We start from the raw sequence: 17,936 nt of genomic DNA on the forward strand, positions 1-17,936 counted from the left end.
CTCTTTGGCATCACAGTAAAAAGTTTATCAAGGTAGTGCCAACAACCACTAATGTTGTTTACCTTGGGACCAGGTGCACCTGGGAAGCCTGGAGGGCCAGCAGAGCCAATGGGACCCTAGAATCAAAGCAGAAGGTGTAAGAAATTTCCTGTAAGTAAAATAAGAAAGCAACAATGACACAACAACAAGAACTGAAAAAGAATGAAGTAGTTTAGGGTGTCTTGACCTTATTTGATATTGGCAAAGAAGAAATTGACAGCTAGTCTATGGAGGTGAGGTCTCAAGGGCAGACAGTCAAGGTATCCAGTGAAGGATGGATTTTACTTTATTGATTAATTAATAGCTCCAGGTATTTATAAATAGCTTATACTACTTATAAATGGAATCTTTGAAAGATCTCATAGGACATTTGGTAAAGTGTCTGGAATGATGTTATTTCACAGGAATTTAATGAATAAGATAGCTCCCATCCACTCTTCCAACCCTTGAAAACTCTCCAGTGGTCAAAACTTACAGCAGGACCCACGGGACCAACACTGCCATCACTGCCACGGGCACCCTATGAAGAAGATAAAGAGGAATTGTCAAGTGGAAAGTTAAACTCAGTCATTAGAAGACACTTTGACAGGATGAAAAGAAACAAAAACCAGTACACTTACAGTTGGCCCAGGGGCACCAACACGTCCTCTTTCACCAGGAAGCCCACGGGCTCCCTAGAAGCAGAAATATTTTTAATAAAATCCAGAATAATAATTTAAAAAAGTCATAGACAGCATTTGCTTTGTCCAATTTCCAACATATGCAAGAATCCACTAAAAATAAATAAGTCTTGTTCTAATACCAAGTCAAAGGTTATGGATTCCAATGAAATATGCAGAAGACTATTAAGAAATATCAAAGATATTGATATTTGAGGGAAATGGTAATTAGCAAAAACATTAAAGAAGTTGTAGCTTAGGGTGGGGTTGTAGCTCAGTGGTTGAGTATTTGCCTAGCATGCACAAGACTCTGGATTCAATCCTCCCTCCCCTGAAAAAGAAGCTCTAACTTACGAAGAGTGTATACATTTAGATTTGCAATAAAGCAACCAATACTTACTGATTGACCTGGAGTTCCATTTTCACCAGGGGCTCCAGGTTCACCCTACATGAAGAAGAAAAATTGAGTTTTCTTCATTATACATATCATTTATTTTATGATTGCACAATTTTTACCCTATTATTTCAGTTAGAATCATTCATATATTTTGTAGCATTTCTTATACCTACAAACTGTTTCTCAATTACCTCAGATACATAAATTTTAAAAAATTGCCAAAATAGGAGTTTTATTTAAATACACCAAATGTCAAGAGTCTAAGGAGATGTTACTTGACTGTACTCTCTCTCACTTTCTAATTTCCTCATTATATTCTGGACATAATTTAGATTAGGCTTATGTATTAGGAATGCTATGAAAAGAGACAGCAAAGAATAAATTTGATTTTAGTATGAACATATTTATCCTCTTCAAAGTTATTTTGAACACTTAATATTCTCATTTTTATAAAGCTTTCATGACAAATTGAGGCTTCACAATATTTTTATAGCTGTCATACTTATTTCCAATCTATATTCTTATCCTGAGTAAAAACCCTGGTGGCAGTAGTAGTGGTAAGGTGATTTAATATTGTAGCACACGTAAAAGAACTTTCCTTCATGATAATTTGATTTAGATCTAGAAGAACCATGGCTTATGAGACCATGTAAGGACCCTCATTTCTAGCACTCTCTGTGAAGTATGTTCTCTGGGAATAAGAACTGGAAGGGGGCAAGGGGATTTCTAGCCTACACCCTTCCAACCACTAATGTGTGACTTTGGGCAAGTCACCAGCTCTTCCTAAGCCTCAGTTTCCCCATCTGTGAAATGAGGGAACCTCCAAAGCTCCTTTCGGTCCTAACACTTTATGATACTGTGATTAGTAGTCTGAGTGGTGATATTGGGCTCTTGGGAGAATGAGTTTGACCTTATCCATTTGTGTGGCAGCTGGAAAGTTAGAACAGATTCTTCACATTCACGTTCATTTCTGGTCCCGCTAGTATTCGTTACTCATTAATTTGTAATTACGTTGGTATTCACTTTAATATCACATTATCTCCTTAATAGGAAAGAGAACATTTTATAGTTGAAAATGCTGTCAGAGAAGAGCCTAGCCAAGAGATAACACACTTCTGAGACTTTAATTACCTAATTAAAAATTTTTTGAGTGTGCACAGATAAATCACAGGAAAGAGGTTGAAAAGTGTATTGTGACATGAATGTACCTATCTAATTAGTGCATGGCAAAGGAGAATTTACAGTTTTAAGTAACACATAGTGTTTTAATATCTGATTATATGTTTATTTACTTTTATTTTGGCTGCAGAGATCGATTGAAATTACAGGAGGAGAAAAGGAAATGGAGGAAGACACTATTGATGTTATTTTTGTCTCAATTGTTTAATATTGTTAAAATATTGGTAATTAGCCTTTTGTCATAGAATCTCATAGTTCCCATCATAAAGGGATTTGAAGAAGAAACAAGACACTCTTTAGTAAAAATGTGTATTTGGTGGTGATGGGGAATTTTAATCAGTTGTTCAGAAACAATGCTTGAAACGCATCATTTACCTTCACACCTGGAGCACCAGGTTGTCCTTTCAGTCCATCCGGACCATTGTGTCCCTGAAAGGAAAAGGTTGTCATGAAAATCTTGTTCCACTACAGTGCTTGGTCAAACTGAAATCTATCTTTGCCATTACTATCTCCTGAGTGTTTCCTGTGACTGCTGCACTAGAGTGGAGTCCAGTTCTAGTTTCAGGTGAGCTGGCTCATCATCCCAGGTAAGTAACCTCACATCCTTGTGCTTGGGAAGGATGCCAGACTAGATACTCTTTCACATCCTTGCTGTATTTAATAATTTTATGAGTTTCACATGGTTGTAGAACCCATGAAGTAACACATATTCTATACAATTTTCTCTGTAGCAATCTTACTTCTTGGGAGATATGAACAGATTGAAAAAGTGATGCCCCATTTTATTTTCAAGTAATCTTACCTGAACTCATCGTCCCCTTTGGCAAACAACAGGAATGTGGGAGCCAGGATGTGTCAGCCAAGAGTTTAAATACCAGAAGTTGTTTTCCCACACAAAAAATAATCATGTAAGTAAAGAATGTACTCACCCGAATGCCCTTGAAGCCAGGAAGTCCTGGGGTCCCAGGGAAACCACGGGCACCCTTAGAAAGAAATGCAGAAAAAAATGAATAATGCTTTGCCATCAATAAAACAACAACCATTTATTCATTTCAAAGTAACTCTTCTCAACACAGTTTGAGCTTGGAATCAAAGACTAGTATATTTTTAAGCACACAGCCACAAATAAGTCTAATGTGAATAAGTAAGACTATGGTATTCATAAGAAACACAATTTAGCTGCTTATAGTATGTTTGCTGTCACCAATATTACATTATTTGCATAAATAAAATAAATGCATTCTTTCCTAGGTTTTTTAATTTGTCAGATACCTTCAATCAGTATTATAAGTTTACATCTTGTACATCTTGGTACCACATCTACAAGTAGCATCACATCTATGTCACCATTTGGATACATGCTTGCTTTAGCAACTCTCTTATATCTGAGAGGCCTCTAATATTTGGACTACATACTGTTGTAAACAGTCTCACCTGTGGTCCAACAACTCCTCTCTCACCAGGTCGTCCAGGTTTTCCAGGGTGACCCTAAAACATGAAAACATTGTAGGGTCAACCTCCATTTGATAAATTATCAGACAAAAGTGGAAGCATCTTGGTTTTCACAATATAAGATAAAGGTTTACATAAAAATATAGACCCCAACACATATTTAATTAATAGCTTCATTTCCCTAAGTACAAGCAAGTTAATATTTCATTAAAACTATCATTTTTACCATATGGGGAGAGTTATGTCAGGCATTTTCAACTTTTGGCACAATACTTAATGTGGATCTAGAAACTTTTTGAGGAGGAGTATTTAGGTGATGTTTTGGAAAAGCTCACTTACATCCTCACCAGCCTTGCCAGGAGCACCAGGTGGACCACGAGCACCTGCAGGGCCCTAAGAAAATGGGAGACCCATCATTTGGTTAAGATTATGTTTGTAAACTTCTTGAAAAAAGACATTTATCACAAAGGAAGAAAAGTACTCACGGTTTGACCAGGCTCACCAGGCTCACCAGCAGGTCCTTGGAAACCTTGAGGGCCCTAAGAGAATGAAGAAAAAAAAAAGTTCCATTCTAAGCCTACAGTTGTATTTCAATTTTTTTTTGGTTAGTGCTGGGAATTGAACTTAAGTCCTTGCACATGCTATGTAAATACCCTACCACAGAGCTACATTCCCAACCCAAGCCTTTATTTTTTAATTCTCTCTCTTTTTACATAAGGGAGATTATAAATTTTCGGTACTTACAGGAGCTCCAGCAGCACCAGGAGGGCCTCTGGGTCCCATTAAACCCTGTAAAATGGACAGATGTGGTTAGCACTAAGAAGTTTGTTAAAGCCTTGGTTGGGGTTAGATAAGGTGGGTTGGGTAAATTGGAGTTAGATAAAACACTACTGTGCCATACACATTTTGTGACTAACAGAGGAACAGGACTGTCTTGGTTTTATTACCTAGTTTTTGTCCCTTTGAGATAAACATTTAAGAACCCAAGTTCCCCCCACTATGCCTCTCCCTTTGCTTTTCCTTTTTCTCAACTAAATCAGCAAAACTCAGTGAGATTTGGATATGGTGGTCCTAATTTCCTCAAGATCGCACACCATTGGGCATAGTGAGGTTATTCTAATGCACTGGAGTGAATTGGTCTTTGCGCAAGTATAGAATACACAATTGCTTTCTTTGCAGCAGACAACGCATTTCATTTGGATTCTCTTGACCATATGTTATCTGTCCATGTCATGTTTAGCTAAGAAATTGATATTTTTATTGCCACAAGGGGCATAAATTGAAAAGGATCAAAAGTCCTTTTAAATGATCAGAGGGAGGGTTTGTTATAAACTTAGAGTTCCTTTAAGGGCTGTTGGTGACTGATAAAAATGTCAAACAAAAGTAGATGTAATGAGCGATGAAAGAAATATCAAATATTATTGAAACAGCTTTCTGGAAGAGCCTATCGTATGATATTATTATTGAAACTATGGCCCAAATGACAGCAGATTGTTTCCCCCTTTGTTCTTTGTTCTGGAACACAAAAGTAAGACAAAACAAAATGTTACCAGCTTGTGAGCTAAATACACACTTGTGACTCCCCTCCACAATAATCAATACCCTCATAAGCTTATCTGGCAAGCCTATTCCTCATAATGCTGAAAATATTTCACATGCACATCTTGAGCGATTTGTTCATGACACATCAAGAGTGAAGACTGCAGCCATGACTACTCCACTGTATTAATGCCTATAGTGAGACACTATGGATTTCATTTAAAATGCGTATCATTTTAATTGTAAGAATTATTTATTCGGGTTTAGAAATTACTTCAACATTAAAAGAAGCTGTCACTTTTCAATAAAAATAATTTTTAGCCATACGTAAAAACTAATTTTCTTTGACATGCATTTTTAATTATGTTTGTTCATTTTTCCACGTATTTGAAACAATTTCATTTACATAAAAGGTAGTTTATTTTGTGGAGGCTGTGAGATGAACTATGATGACTCATTAATTCAGAAAAAGACCCTGTGGGGTTTTGTAGTTATTGATTTTCCAATATGGAAAATTATTCTAATATTGCTGTCTATCTTCTCAATTTGTGAAACACGTATCTGTTGATTGCATAGGTCTGTGCATGAGTTTGGATGCGTAAGCTTAAATTATATTTCACTGATATTTAAAAGTAAAATACTTCATGCCCCCCGGAGAGAGGCTCCACAGACAGGGGAATCTGAAATCCATATTAATTTTCTCAGCCTATGCCTGCCTTTTAAAGAAATGACATTTACTAGTCCTTTCTTTCATTTCCCTCTTTGCCTCTTCTTGAGAAATAGGTACTGCTTTACAACTGAGTAATGTCCAGCATTAGCAGAACAGCTAATTTAAAATATCCAATATAAACAAAGCCAAAAGAAACTCTGCAATTTTTCATTCCAGATATGAACACTTTAAATTACTAGGAAAAATCAGGAAATTGGAAACCATCAATTAAAGGCACATTACTTCACAACTGAGAGTTTTAATTTACAGAAAATATTATCTTGCCCTTATGGTGTATTAGCTTATTGCGGACCATTAGCTCCAAAAGAACATCTTTTGAAGATAGAGCACTGAATGCGCGGCCCAGGTAAAATTCCTATTTCAATGACCATGTTAACTCTGGGCAGATAAATGCCTCTGGAAAACAAGTAATTAGAATCATCAACTTGTATGTGGATGTGCATTAAATTCTACCGTGCTTAATCAAACTAATGTTTTTTACTTCCGGTAAATCTTTCCCTGTTTTTCATACATACTAGCTACCTTTTGCATGAATATTTCAGTTTGTTTATTCTTAACACATTTCACTAATGTTTGGTAGAAGTTCCATTTGTTCACTAGATTGTTTCCTCAGAAGCACACAGAATTTTTACAAGTTGCTACACAAATGACAGGATACGTTCTTCAATATTTGATTTGAGTGACAGAAATGCTAAATTTTACTCATATTCACTTCTATATTGATTTATAGTCAATAGACTACAAAAGGAATTTTCATCAAAACAGAGAGACATTATTTATATAGTTAACCTCTTGAAAGGAGACTCAGAATCTATCTTTTCAGTCACTGATAGCTCCTCCAATGCACAATGTAGTTTGGAGTTCACTTATAAATACTTGTGACTGAATATTTTATTCAAGACTGGATACATGAGCCATGCTGCTGCTGAATATCCGACATCTTGTCTGGTGGTTAGTCCTAGTCCTATCATTAACAGCCTGCTTGACCTTGGGAAAAGGGCTTAAACTCTCTGGCTGCAGGAATAAGGGACTAGACTAGAAGTTTATTCTTTCCAACAAGTTCAGGGAACTTAATAAATTGTTCTAAGTGTTGCTTAACATTCCAGGCAGTGTTAAAAAAGGCAAAAAAAAAGATCAGAGTGTTGACATTTTGCATTAAATGGATTTGCCTAAGTTACAGTTACTACACTTATAGATTACTTCTTGAATATAAATATCTGACCTATCTTAATAAAGCATGTTTATAGAGAGAACTGAAGTCTCTAACCCAGGCTTAGGTTTTGATATATTTAAATACAGAAAGATTTGTTTTCATTTAATCTAACTATTAAGTTATAACCTAAGTAGCTAAATAAATAGCATTAAAAAACTTAACATAAATTCCCTATGCAGATTTTTTTGTCTAAGATAAAAAGTGATAAACATACCATTGGTCCAGGGCCAAGTGAAACTCCTTTTCCGTCAAACTGAGCAGCAAAGTTCTAGAGGGATTAAAAAATAAATTATATGTACATATATATTTATATATATTTACTGGTCATGCACTACTTTTTCCCATCCTACTTGTAAAGACTGTTCTGTTGCTCTTTAAAAGAGAAATTTTGATATGAGTAGCTAAATTCATAAAAAGTCTGGGTAAATATAAGTTTAAAATATAGCTTCCACTCAACCTGAAGTGGAGAGCTTCCTTATTCAGACTCTTTTATTACACTGTTAAGTCTGTCCTTCCACTCCTATCAGCTACCTCTGTAGTGGGGCAAGGCAGCGTCTCTAACTTTCAAAGCCACTGAGAGCCTCTGGTAAATGAGGAAGAGATCAGGGGGGCAATGTTGAGTGTCCCACCTGTTGCCTGTGGCCATTAGAACTGCACAAAATGAGAAAGACACTTCTTTCTTGCTGAAGTTTCAAAAAAGATATAGAGTTTTCAAGTTTACAGGAAAATTAAATTAAAATGCCTCTTGGAAGATTAAACTTTTAAAAACTAGTTCACAGTAATAACTTTACTGTTAAAGATCTCTCTTAGAGTGGTAGCTCTATTAAAGAAGGTGCTTTTTAATGCACTCAGTAGATAAGCAATCATAATAAGATCTTTGGGGGAGAAAGGTCTTACTTTACTGGCATACAGTTGGGTATTAGAATCAGGCTTCTGATTCATAATGCTAACCAATTAAGCAAATATGTTTTCCTTCCTGCAGTGAGGCCATTTGGCACGCACACCATTGTTAAAGACATAAAGCTAAAAGAAGATATTAATGAAAAAGGGAAATGTACTTTTCTCAAATTAGTTCCAAGCAAATTAAACCTAAAGCTGCTTTGAATGTTGGTTCAGCAGACTTCAAGCCAAGGAGAATAAAAAGGGTAGGATGTTTGTAAAATTGCTAAAGATCAGAGATTTCACTTATGTAATTCAATCTAATCAAACTCTTTAATAATGCAACACCTCTTATTTGTGCCTTACTGATAAAAGATATTAAATCCCCAAATTAAATAATGGTGCTGGTGGTTGAGGCTACCTTCAGAAAACACAAAGACCAGTCCTGTAATTGACAAGGGCTCACAAAGAAAACGGGCAAAGCAGAACCTTGAATGAAGAAACTAAAGAAATGAAATAAAATATACTAATTTCCAAAACAGAAGATTTTCCCATTAACTGCTAAAAATAAATCCCACAATGAGCGTTCTTTCAACATGAGTATCAGAAACTAAAGTTAGATAAAAGTTAAAAATACTTAAGACACCTTACCCCGCCAAGACCAGGGGGGCCAGGAGGACCAGGTGGACCAGGAGGGCCAGTGGGACCATCTTCACCATCTCTGCCTGGGGCGCCTGGTGGACCCTGTTATGTACAAAGTGAATTAGGGTAGGCTTAGACAGCTCACATAGAAACTTTTGTACATGTAAAAGGGATTAAGGATACATATGATATGGTCTGTTGCTCAGACTTTTCAATGTGTACAAAGGGTGAAAATTTAATATACCAAGTTTGTTATTGATTGGCACTCACTATGTCATAGTTCTATTTTAGAAGACGTTTAGTAACTGAAGTACAAAGATAACAGAGCAGTTTTCTTAGAGGACTATCTTAGCCATTGAATGTCAATTCATAATGGAATGTTAATTCATACTATGTACATTGATTATTTGTTTCTAACTTAATGAACACATTCAATAGTTTTGGTGTTGATGTGTGAATAGTAGATTAATTGATAAGGTCTTTGTATCACAGGATAAAAAATCCTACAGATTTCCTACCATTACCACTATTTATGTTAAGATAATTCACTTATATAATCTCTCTCTGATAAATTGAATAGGATATATGTAAGTCTGCACTTCATGATAGATACAAGATGTGGGTATTTATATGTTGGCAAAAATGTTATATAATATAAATAGTGAAAAATCAGCAGTTATAGTTGTCAAGTAAAGAAAGATTTAAGAATGCCACAAATAAAATATAAGCCTGACTTGTGCATGTATGAATTTACACAGAGAAACATATTACTGACTACTGTCTCACTATTATTCTCAAGTTATATAAGGGATCTTATTTCAAAAGAATTAAAATATGCTAAAAAGACCACTGTGTGGTGGCAGATACATTTCATTATGTATGCATTGGACAAGTCAATTAAAAACAAAGAAAGACAGGCCATCCAAAGAATATGGATGTCTGTCATAGTTTTTCTTTTTTTAAAGAATAGTCTTGATCTAAAAAGAATATTGATTATATATAATAATGCTTATTCATCTCTTCTGTAGGATGTTATCTATTTAAATGGTGGTACAATTACCTGGATACATAATATTCTATAAATCATCAGCCTCTTGTAGCTTCTAATATGTAGTTATTCAAATATAGGCCAAAGCCCTTCAATAGTTCAAAAATTACATACCCTTTCTCCACGTGGTCCTCTATCTCCAGTGGGGCCCTACAAGGAAGATACAAACCACACAATAATAAATGTCTAAGTAATTTGCACTGAACAAACAAACCATTCTTGATAATAATGAGTTGGTAAGACTGATCTGACTATAATGTTATTAGACAGTAGCTAAAAAACTGGCACAATACAATAGATAAAAGTGTACTGTTTTTATTATAATTATATGTAATTTTTAAAACTGGAGGACTGGAGGCTGCTATAATCTTTACTCATTAGGCCAATTTTATACATAGTATTTTTACCAAGATGATTACTGTGGATAAAATGACCTTTTTGTTACATCTTTCACAGCGTATTTATAAAGTTAAAGCCCTTTAAAATAAACTTTCATTTACTACCTATGATTAAAATAATATGCATTCTACCTCCAGAACAATAGCCTTTCTTTCTTTTAGTATGTAAATCATCAATTTGTGTAACATAAACATAATTAGGGATGATTCTGAAAGACAATAAAACTTTGTTACCTTAAACATCAAAGCTACTTTATTTTATGGTTTAGCTAATACATATTCATGTGGGCAAAATCTTGACAAAATATTTTCCTTCTATAGCTTACTTTAAGTTTCATTAGACTATAAGTTATCTATGATAGTTTCAGATATATATGGACAAATATTAGACTCTTACCTTTCTTGGAGTTCCCTGGAAGAGAATAAGTAAAAGATTATTATGAGAAGAATGGTATATATATATATCTGTTATATATATATAATATATATTAAAAACAGTTCTTAGTTTGGTATCATATACAAATATACCTACAGATTACATTATATTGCCTATTTACTATTATGTTACTCTAATGTTTCAAAACAGTATAAAAATTTACCAATAAGTTACATAAGAATTGTTATGTGCAAAACCAAATATATATATATATATATGTACTTATCTGTAGTTATGCTGTAAATTCAGGTCATGAACTAAGATCATGAACTAAGTTGATAATAGTTTTGCAAATGATTTTAAGAGAGTAACAAAATTCTGTAGCTCAGTGAAGTCTTGTGATTCATAATAGCTCATGTTAAAACCCAAAGCTCTCATGACTTATTTACTCCCTACTTCCTACGGGTGTTTTATGAGGCCAGCCGTAGCACCACCCATTATGGAAAATGGGTGGATGCTTTCTATGGCAGCCAGAAAGGGACTGACTGACATAGCCCTATTCTTGGGAAGCCAGGTTGGTCACATTCCTTCCCCAAAAAAGGTACCAGAGTGATCAAGGAAATCAAAGTATCAATTCATTTTCCAAAAATGATTTTACTTACCTCTTGTAAAGCTGTAGAAGAAAGGGGAAAGTAGGAAGTAACTATTAGTATCATTTCATTGATCAATAACATTAATTAACAAATAGATACATAAGTTTATAAAATTCAGTTACCTAATTAGAGGAGCAATTAGTTTTTTATGAAGAATATTCTAATGACTTGGAAATTATGCAGGTCAAAAAATGTGGCAGGGATCAGCAGGATGATTTGCTTGCAATATTAATATGTAAATATATTTTGAATTAAATGGTTAATTATTTACTATTTTATAAATGCTGTGAAATATTAATGTGTTTGAAGGATATTTCTAATGCTTAGCAATTAAGCTGGAAATTGCATGTATGAATCAATTACTATAAGGCAAGACTAGTAGATTGATGAGGAAATAATTTATGGTTTAGTTCATTTTTAATAAGTATAATCCTAAGGAAAAATGTAGGAAAGTATGTTATGTAAAGCAGACTTTATTTTTTATAAAACATTGAAGTTACTTAGTATTTCACTAAGTTTGTAACATTCTTAATGTCCTTTTTCAAAAGGTCTAATTTGCACATTAGCAACTATAAAAGTGGATTAATCTAGACATTTGAATTTTTGCTTTAAATTAGTTCACTTAAATTAGGTAAGGTCATTTTTGTCCTGGAGGAAAGATTGCTTTGTTCAAATGGAAAATTGTGGATTAAAGATCTTGAAAAATAATGGGAAAATAAAGTAACGCCCACCCCCTTTGCTATAATTGCTATAAGTCCTTAAAGACCAAATTCCTTTTTCTACAGGAATGCGGGCTGCAAATATGGCTAAGCTTGCTATAGGATGAATCACCCTTAAAAATTGCTTTAATTAGGTGACCAAGAAGTGTATCATTTAGAGTGAGAACATCTGTTGCAATAGTCACAATTCATGAGGGTGGACCACATCCAGTACTGATAGTTAAGGGCAATTTATGAGAATTACTGTTAAATCAGAAAAATAAAATGTTTAGTTCATTGTGTCCATCAGTAGGAAGAATAATTATGCCTGATTTGATTAACAGAAACCTTCAAGATTTTAGAGATTTGCTTTCTAGTTACTCAGATGTGAGCCAACTTGAAGAATGTATGTTTGGTAACGTTTACTCCAGAAGGTGGTTGGCTGTTGATTAGAAGGTGAGTTGACATTTACGCCTTCAAACTTCCCTAAGTTTGTGTGCAATTTTTTCTTGTAGGAGTCAATTCTTCCCTTCTACTCTCTGATCTCATAAAAAGCTAACTTGGTAATGCAAATTTGTTCATTGCAATTACTTCTTCATATCCTCAACATGTACACTATAAGCAGGCAAAGGGAACACACAATACACACAGATCCATAATTATGCAGTGGTACACTCCGCGGCATGTGGGCGGGGCAAGTTTTTGAAGTCTTGTGTGGCCAGGTACCCCCTCATCTCCTATCATGATAGTCAACAGCTTTGTTTAGTAATTAGGCAACCATTTTCAGGATGAAAATGGACTGATTTTCTTCATTGCATCTTAACATGGAAGTCTGGTCATAAAACCCAGAACTAGAAAGTAGCCTTTGAGTCCATTTGACTTCCATCTCATGTTTTAGAAAAGGCCCAGTTTGACTTGGTCAAGGTCACGAGGTAAATGAGTGACAAATTCATGGGAAGAACTCTGGTCTCCTGGGTCTCATGGCAAGGTTGATACTTCATAACTTGCTGTGTTCATGTTTGAGTATCTCTGGGACCATGTTGAAGGGGTAACTACAAGCTCAACAAAAGGTAGAATAGATTTTAGTTAAATGTTACCATTTCCATTACCAGATAATTAATTGAGAAGCTAATTTGACTTTTCAGAAGGTAAAAGTAGCATTTTAAGCAGCACCCTTTCCAAAATACACTGAGTAGCCACTGCGAGTGGCTCTAGCTAGCAATGTGCAAACCTGTGGAGTCTTTTACTTAAGTTACTTTTAACTTAGCATTAGCTAAGGCCTGGTCCCCTGTGCTTTCATTTTCCTCCCTCCAGAGGGAGCCTTCTCACCATCACTACCACCACCACCACCACCATCATCACCACCACCATTGTCATCGTCATTATCCACACCAACTCTGACGCCCAGAAGATAAAAGTTTGGGGGTTGTGTGTGGATGTGTGAGTTTTATATAGCTGAATTAAAGCGCTTGCTAAGCCAGGCCTCAATTTTTACAAAGGGGTCATGAAAATGATTATGGGGCCTGATGGATGGAGGCCCCTGAGTTTCCTCACCAAGTCAGTTGTTAAGACTCCTTCCTTAGGCAAAGGACTTTGGCTCCCTATGTCCGTCACTAACCTTAAGAGAAAAAGTTCCCTAACTTTTGGAGAGAGTCAAGCCTTTGATGATTTTATTTTTAAAGTACTTCCCATGTTTCTTATTAATTCCAGCATTTCTCCACATGCCAGAGAGTCTTCTTCCAAGCTGTAGCTGGAATTCAGATTTAGATTTTCCTTTTTTTAGACCTGGGTCCCCACCCATCTAACCTCTCTCCCCAAACAAGCCGAAGGCACTTACATTGGCAAGTTGCTAGGCACGAAGTTACTGCAAGCAGCAACAGAGTCCGCGTGTCCACAAAGCTGAGCATGTCTACCACTTCGACATGCAGACTCCTTGTGTCGCAGAGCCCTTGGGTCACCGGCTGAGGTTATCACCTGGCGGGAGCAGGCATGCAGTCGTGGCCTGTGCCTCCAATTTAGCCGAAACCTCCTGCTGCCGTGGTGCTAAAATAATAAAGCCCGGATCTGCCCTATTTATACGGCAAAAGTTTCCCTGGCCCGAGGGTGCCTCCAAAAGCGCCTCCACCAATGGGAGGGCTGGGGTTGGGGGCCCGGGCGGCCACACTGGGAGGAGACTGCGGGGGCGCAGAGGAGGGAGCAACTGGGGGGGGCGGGGAGGGACGTGGCCACGGGGCTGGCTTCTTAAATTGGTTCCATTCTTTTTGAGGACGTGGACACTTTTGAGGCTTTCAAGGGGAAACTCTGACTCGCTGTCTGCATACCTCCACCCTCCCCATCCCCCGCCCCCCCCCCAGGTCCGTTCCAAGTTTGGAAATACTTTTGGACACGTCGGAGCGCTTTGCAGACACCGACGTGGGCAAATTTTGAGGATCTCCGAGCTGTCAAGCAGCTCTCGAGGCACCTGGAGGTCAAAGCAGGAGCTGTCCAGCCCTGCTTCACCTTGTGCCCTGCGGGACACCTGCAGGGTGGAGGGGGCTGGGCGGGAGCGGAGGGGTCCCGGCAGGCGCAGAGGGGGATGGGGAGGAAGGAGGGGAAATCCGACAGCGTGGCGCAGCCGAGGGCCGCCCTCCGGGCCGCCTCCACCCTGCACCCCACCTCATCCCCGCCCCCATCCAGCTTTTCTCCAACTTTGGGGCGTGTGTGCCCGCCTTTTCAGCTCTCTCTTGCTCTCTCCCTCTTCTTCCTTCCCTACTTCTCTCGTCTCTCTCTCCCTCTACTTTCCCCCCTCTCCTCTGTGAAATGGTGAGGTGGGGGCCCCAACCCGAGGACTTAGTGCTGGGGAGCAAGTGAGGGGCACCAGAGAAGATAGGCTTCCTGTTCACAGGACTAGACCGCGCCATCTGGGAAGTCTTCTCACCTCCTGGTTTGCTTCTGCTAAAGCGAATTCCAAACTGCATTCTGGGAATATCTTGGGACTGTCTGGCCCTACAACATCACTGCAATTAATCCGGAGACCCCGACCTCATTTCCTCACTCTCTCCTTTTGAGGAGAATCTATCCCCTTCCTGTTTCCAAGACTTCTCCATAGACTTCTTGTCTGAATTTACCAGTTCTATTCTGAGCCTACACCCAGATAACCGTCCACTGAGCCCCCAGTCACTCTTGACCTTGCTACCCATTCACTGACCCTTCCTTTACAGCCAAAGCCGGAGCACCTGTCTTCATCCTTGCCCTTTCCCCACCCAGGAGAAAACCCATAAGTTAGATCTAGATGATCTTCTGCATTTGTGGTATGCATGGCACGGCATACTGTCCAACGTGGGAGGGAGTTAATTATCTCCCAGAAACCCAATCTCCTTTCTTTGCCTCCGTACAACTCTCTACTCTCCATGAGGAAGGAGGAGACAGAACCTTGACCCTGAAGCAGTGGAGTGGGAGGTCAGGGCTCCTGAGAGTCTTGAAACACTGAATGTTCTCTTCCAAAGCCTTTGGGGATGTCATTCCAGGACCTGGGTGGGAAGGCTGTGGGTCCCAGGCTTCTCCTTAGCCTGTCAGGTATCCCTAATGAAGCAGTAATGGAAGTGATTACAAAGGGAGCATCTTCAGGTCAATTCTGTTTCTGTGAAACTGAAACCAATCTTTCGTCAGGAATTTTCTTTTCTCTTTCCCCCACCTCCTCCCTTTTAGCTTTCTGTAGGGAAGAATTTCTGCTTGTTAACTCCATCAGCAGCTCTTATAAACCAAAGAAACTGGATGCTATTAAACCAGAGGTTCTTCCTAGACTTAAAAGAAAGGAAAAAGCTAATAGATATAAAAGAGAATTACTAAAAACAACAGTAAACTTATTTTATTCTTGTTAAAGGCACTGACTTGAGAGACAACTTTAGAAGATCTGTTGAAATAACTTGGAGTAAAAGAATTTTAAAGGGTGTCTGGTCAGTTCTAGGAGGGTATCTATGGGGAGGAATCCATAGTCAAATTTGTTCCTAACTAGGAAAAGGTGACAGAAGTTTTATATGCTCTAACAACAGCAAAATGCTGAGTTTGAATTGTGTATTCTAAGAACATTTTTCTCCTTTCCCCAAAATATTGTCATTATAGAACTAATCAAAAACTTTCATAGTGGGAATTACTTTTATCAGGAAAGAAAAACATCAAAACTGCACAGCCAACTGTTTTATTTCCTCCATTAATCAGGAGAGTGAGTTATCATTCTGTGCCACTGTGCTGAGTTGCTTTGCAGATCACTATTTGTGCATTTGTCTTATGTTGCTGAACGTCAGAGATTACTTCTGAATAAAATGGCTCAGGTAGGTAAGAAAACAGATTTATGAAAGAAACCTTCCACGTGTCCTTCTGGGAGGTTATCTGGTAATGCTTTCTGGGGTCAAGATAGCCAAATCATTGGATTTGTAATAGGTATCCAAGACTGGAGTGTTTATTTGTGGGTTTTGTTGTCAAAATAATCTAAAACATAGAGCATCATTTGAAAGTGCATTATACTTCCACTTTTAGCAAAAAAGAAAAATCCTCAGCTAGTTTTTGGGAATTAGAAAAATAGTTTAAGCACACTGAGGAGGGAGACATCTCTGCTAAGGGCAGAAGAGAGAACTGATAACTTGAAAAGCATTCCTGGAAACTGATGCACATACCAAGTGCTTCTGGGCTCCCTCCCTGCTGATGTGGCAGAGTTGGAAGCAGACAGTCAGTTGTCAGCCTTTGGTGGGAGGCCCTGGATCTAGACTCAACAATGAAAATGGAGAAACCGGAAGGAGAATTTTTCTTTAAGTAGAAGACAGGTTCCAATTCCAGCTGTTTTTAGTATAATTTTGACTTTCTTTCTCTTAGTGATCACTTCTTGTGCAAGATAGTCCTTGAGATGTTTGTTTTAAAGGAGGAATTCTTTAATGCTTACATCTAGATCTCCATTAAATATTTTGTGTTTCCCAATAACAAGAAGTGTTTTGCATGGATGGGGGTGGGACTGAAGAGCTGGAATTGCTGATCCAAAGCCTGAAGTGAGCATGCTAGTTTTGGCCTGGATGGTACAAGGGAAGAGGGGAAGGAGAGAGCAGAAACTGAGTAGGAGGAAAAAGGAGTAGGGAATGGGGTGGGGCCTGGGTTGAGTGTGGAGAGGTGGGAGAAGGGAAGGAGGAGAGGCTATCAAAGACATGTGTAATTTTGCTACTAGATAGTTAACATTGCTTCCTGTTTCCGTATCATTCTCTGATGAGAGAAAAGCCTGCCTCACAGCTTTCCAAACCTACAGATTGCAAAGTGGACCACACCTTTAGGGAATACAAGAGAATGCTTGAGAGTCTGAGGGACAAAGGAATGCTGCGGGAGAGCCTGAGAAGGCCATGCTGTCTGGCACTCAGATTCCTCTCTGATACAAGTCACTCATCTGACTGACATCTCCTTTTAAACTTTTTTCAGGATGCCCTCTGAGGATCCACTCTCTGAAAAGCACCAAAATGATATTCTCTTGTTCTGGTTCTAGTTGAGGTGTTTGCCAAACAATCACTAAGAAGGCATTTGCGATAATTAAGGTGGTAGCTGAGGTTTGAGGGCTGACTTCTTTCTGCTGTTTGTTGGAAGGCTTGGAGAGGTCAGTTCACAGAGTCGGGCTGTTCCCACTCCACATCGTATCAACTAGGACGTGCAATTCTCATTGATTATTTAAATAGAACCACATATCCTTTCACTCAAGTAATATCTAGCATTCTACCAGGCACTGTACTAGTTTGTGGAACCAAATGCGAAGCAGCAGAATGACATGGTTATTGCCCTCAGGGACTTTATAGTCGGCTAGGGGACAGACACTAATGCAGTGAGTATTGGTAGGTTTATGGGAGGATTTAAGATAGACGCTTAATCTAGATTTAGGTGGGTTTGTTGGAGACTGTAGCATCCTTGTTTAAGACTTGATTATGAAGAGATTTCCTTAAAAAATAGTAGGAAGACGGCATGGTGGTATATTCCTGTAATCCCAGGTTTTAGAGGCTGAGGCTGGAGAATTGTGTGTTTAGGGTTG

General features: G+C 38.0%; 1 protein-coding gene across 1 annotated transcript in view; it reads right to left on the reverse strand.

Moving 5' to 3' along the window:
* Window positions 1-13,958, reverse strand: part of Col1a2 (collagen type I alpha 2 chain) — a 35,475-nt gene extending 21,517 nt beyond the window's left edge. Inside the window, exons 1-16 of the mRNA XM_020163454.2 lie at window positions 13,740-13,958; window positions 11,214-11,224; window positions 10,573-10,587; window positions 9,892-9,927; window positions 8,739-8,831; window positions 7,423-7,476; window positions 4,471-4,515; window positions 4,212-4,265; window positions 4,066-4,119; window positions 3,709-3,762; window positions 3,204-3,257; window positions 2,650-2,703; window positions 1,099-1,143; window positions 660-713; window positions 515-559; window positions 63-116 (exon numbers count right to left, since the gene is read on the reverse strand). Coding sequence (XP_020019043.1) covers window positions 63-116; window positions 515-559; window positions 660-713; window positions 1,099-1,143; window positions 2,650-2,703; window positions 3,204-3,257; window positions 3,709-3,762; window positions 4,066-4,119; window positions 4,212-4,265; window positions 4,471-4,515; window positions 7,423-7,476; window positions 8,739-8,831; window positions 9,892-9,927; window positions 10,573-10,587; window positions 11,214-11,224; window positions 13,740-13,809 — 792 coding nt within the window. The 5' untranslated portion in view covers window positions 13,810-13,958. The remainder of the gene's footprint in view (window positions 1-62; window positions 117-514; window positions 560-659; window positions 714-1,098; window positions 1,144-2,649; window positions 2,704-3,203; window positions 3,258-3,708; window positions 3,763-4,065; window positions 4,120-4,211; window positions 4,266-4,470; window positions 4,516-7,422; window positions 7,477-8,738; window positions 8,832-9,891; window positions 9,928-10,572; window positions 10,588-11,213; window positions 11,225-13,739) is intronic.
* Between the last annotated feature and the right edge of the window lie 3,978 nt (window positions 13,959-17,936).

The sequence above is a fragment of the Castor canadensis genome, chromosome 2, assembly GCF_047511655.1.
Source record: "Castor canadensis chromosome 2, mCasCan1.hap1v2, whole genome shotgun sequence".
Classification (NCBI taxonomy): domain Eukaryota; kingdom Metazoa; phylum Chordata; class Mammalia; order Rodentia; family Castoridae; genus Castor; species Castor canadensis.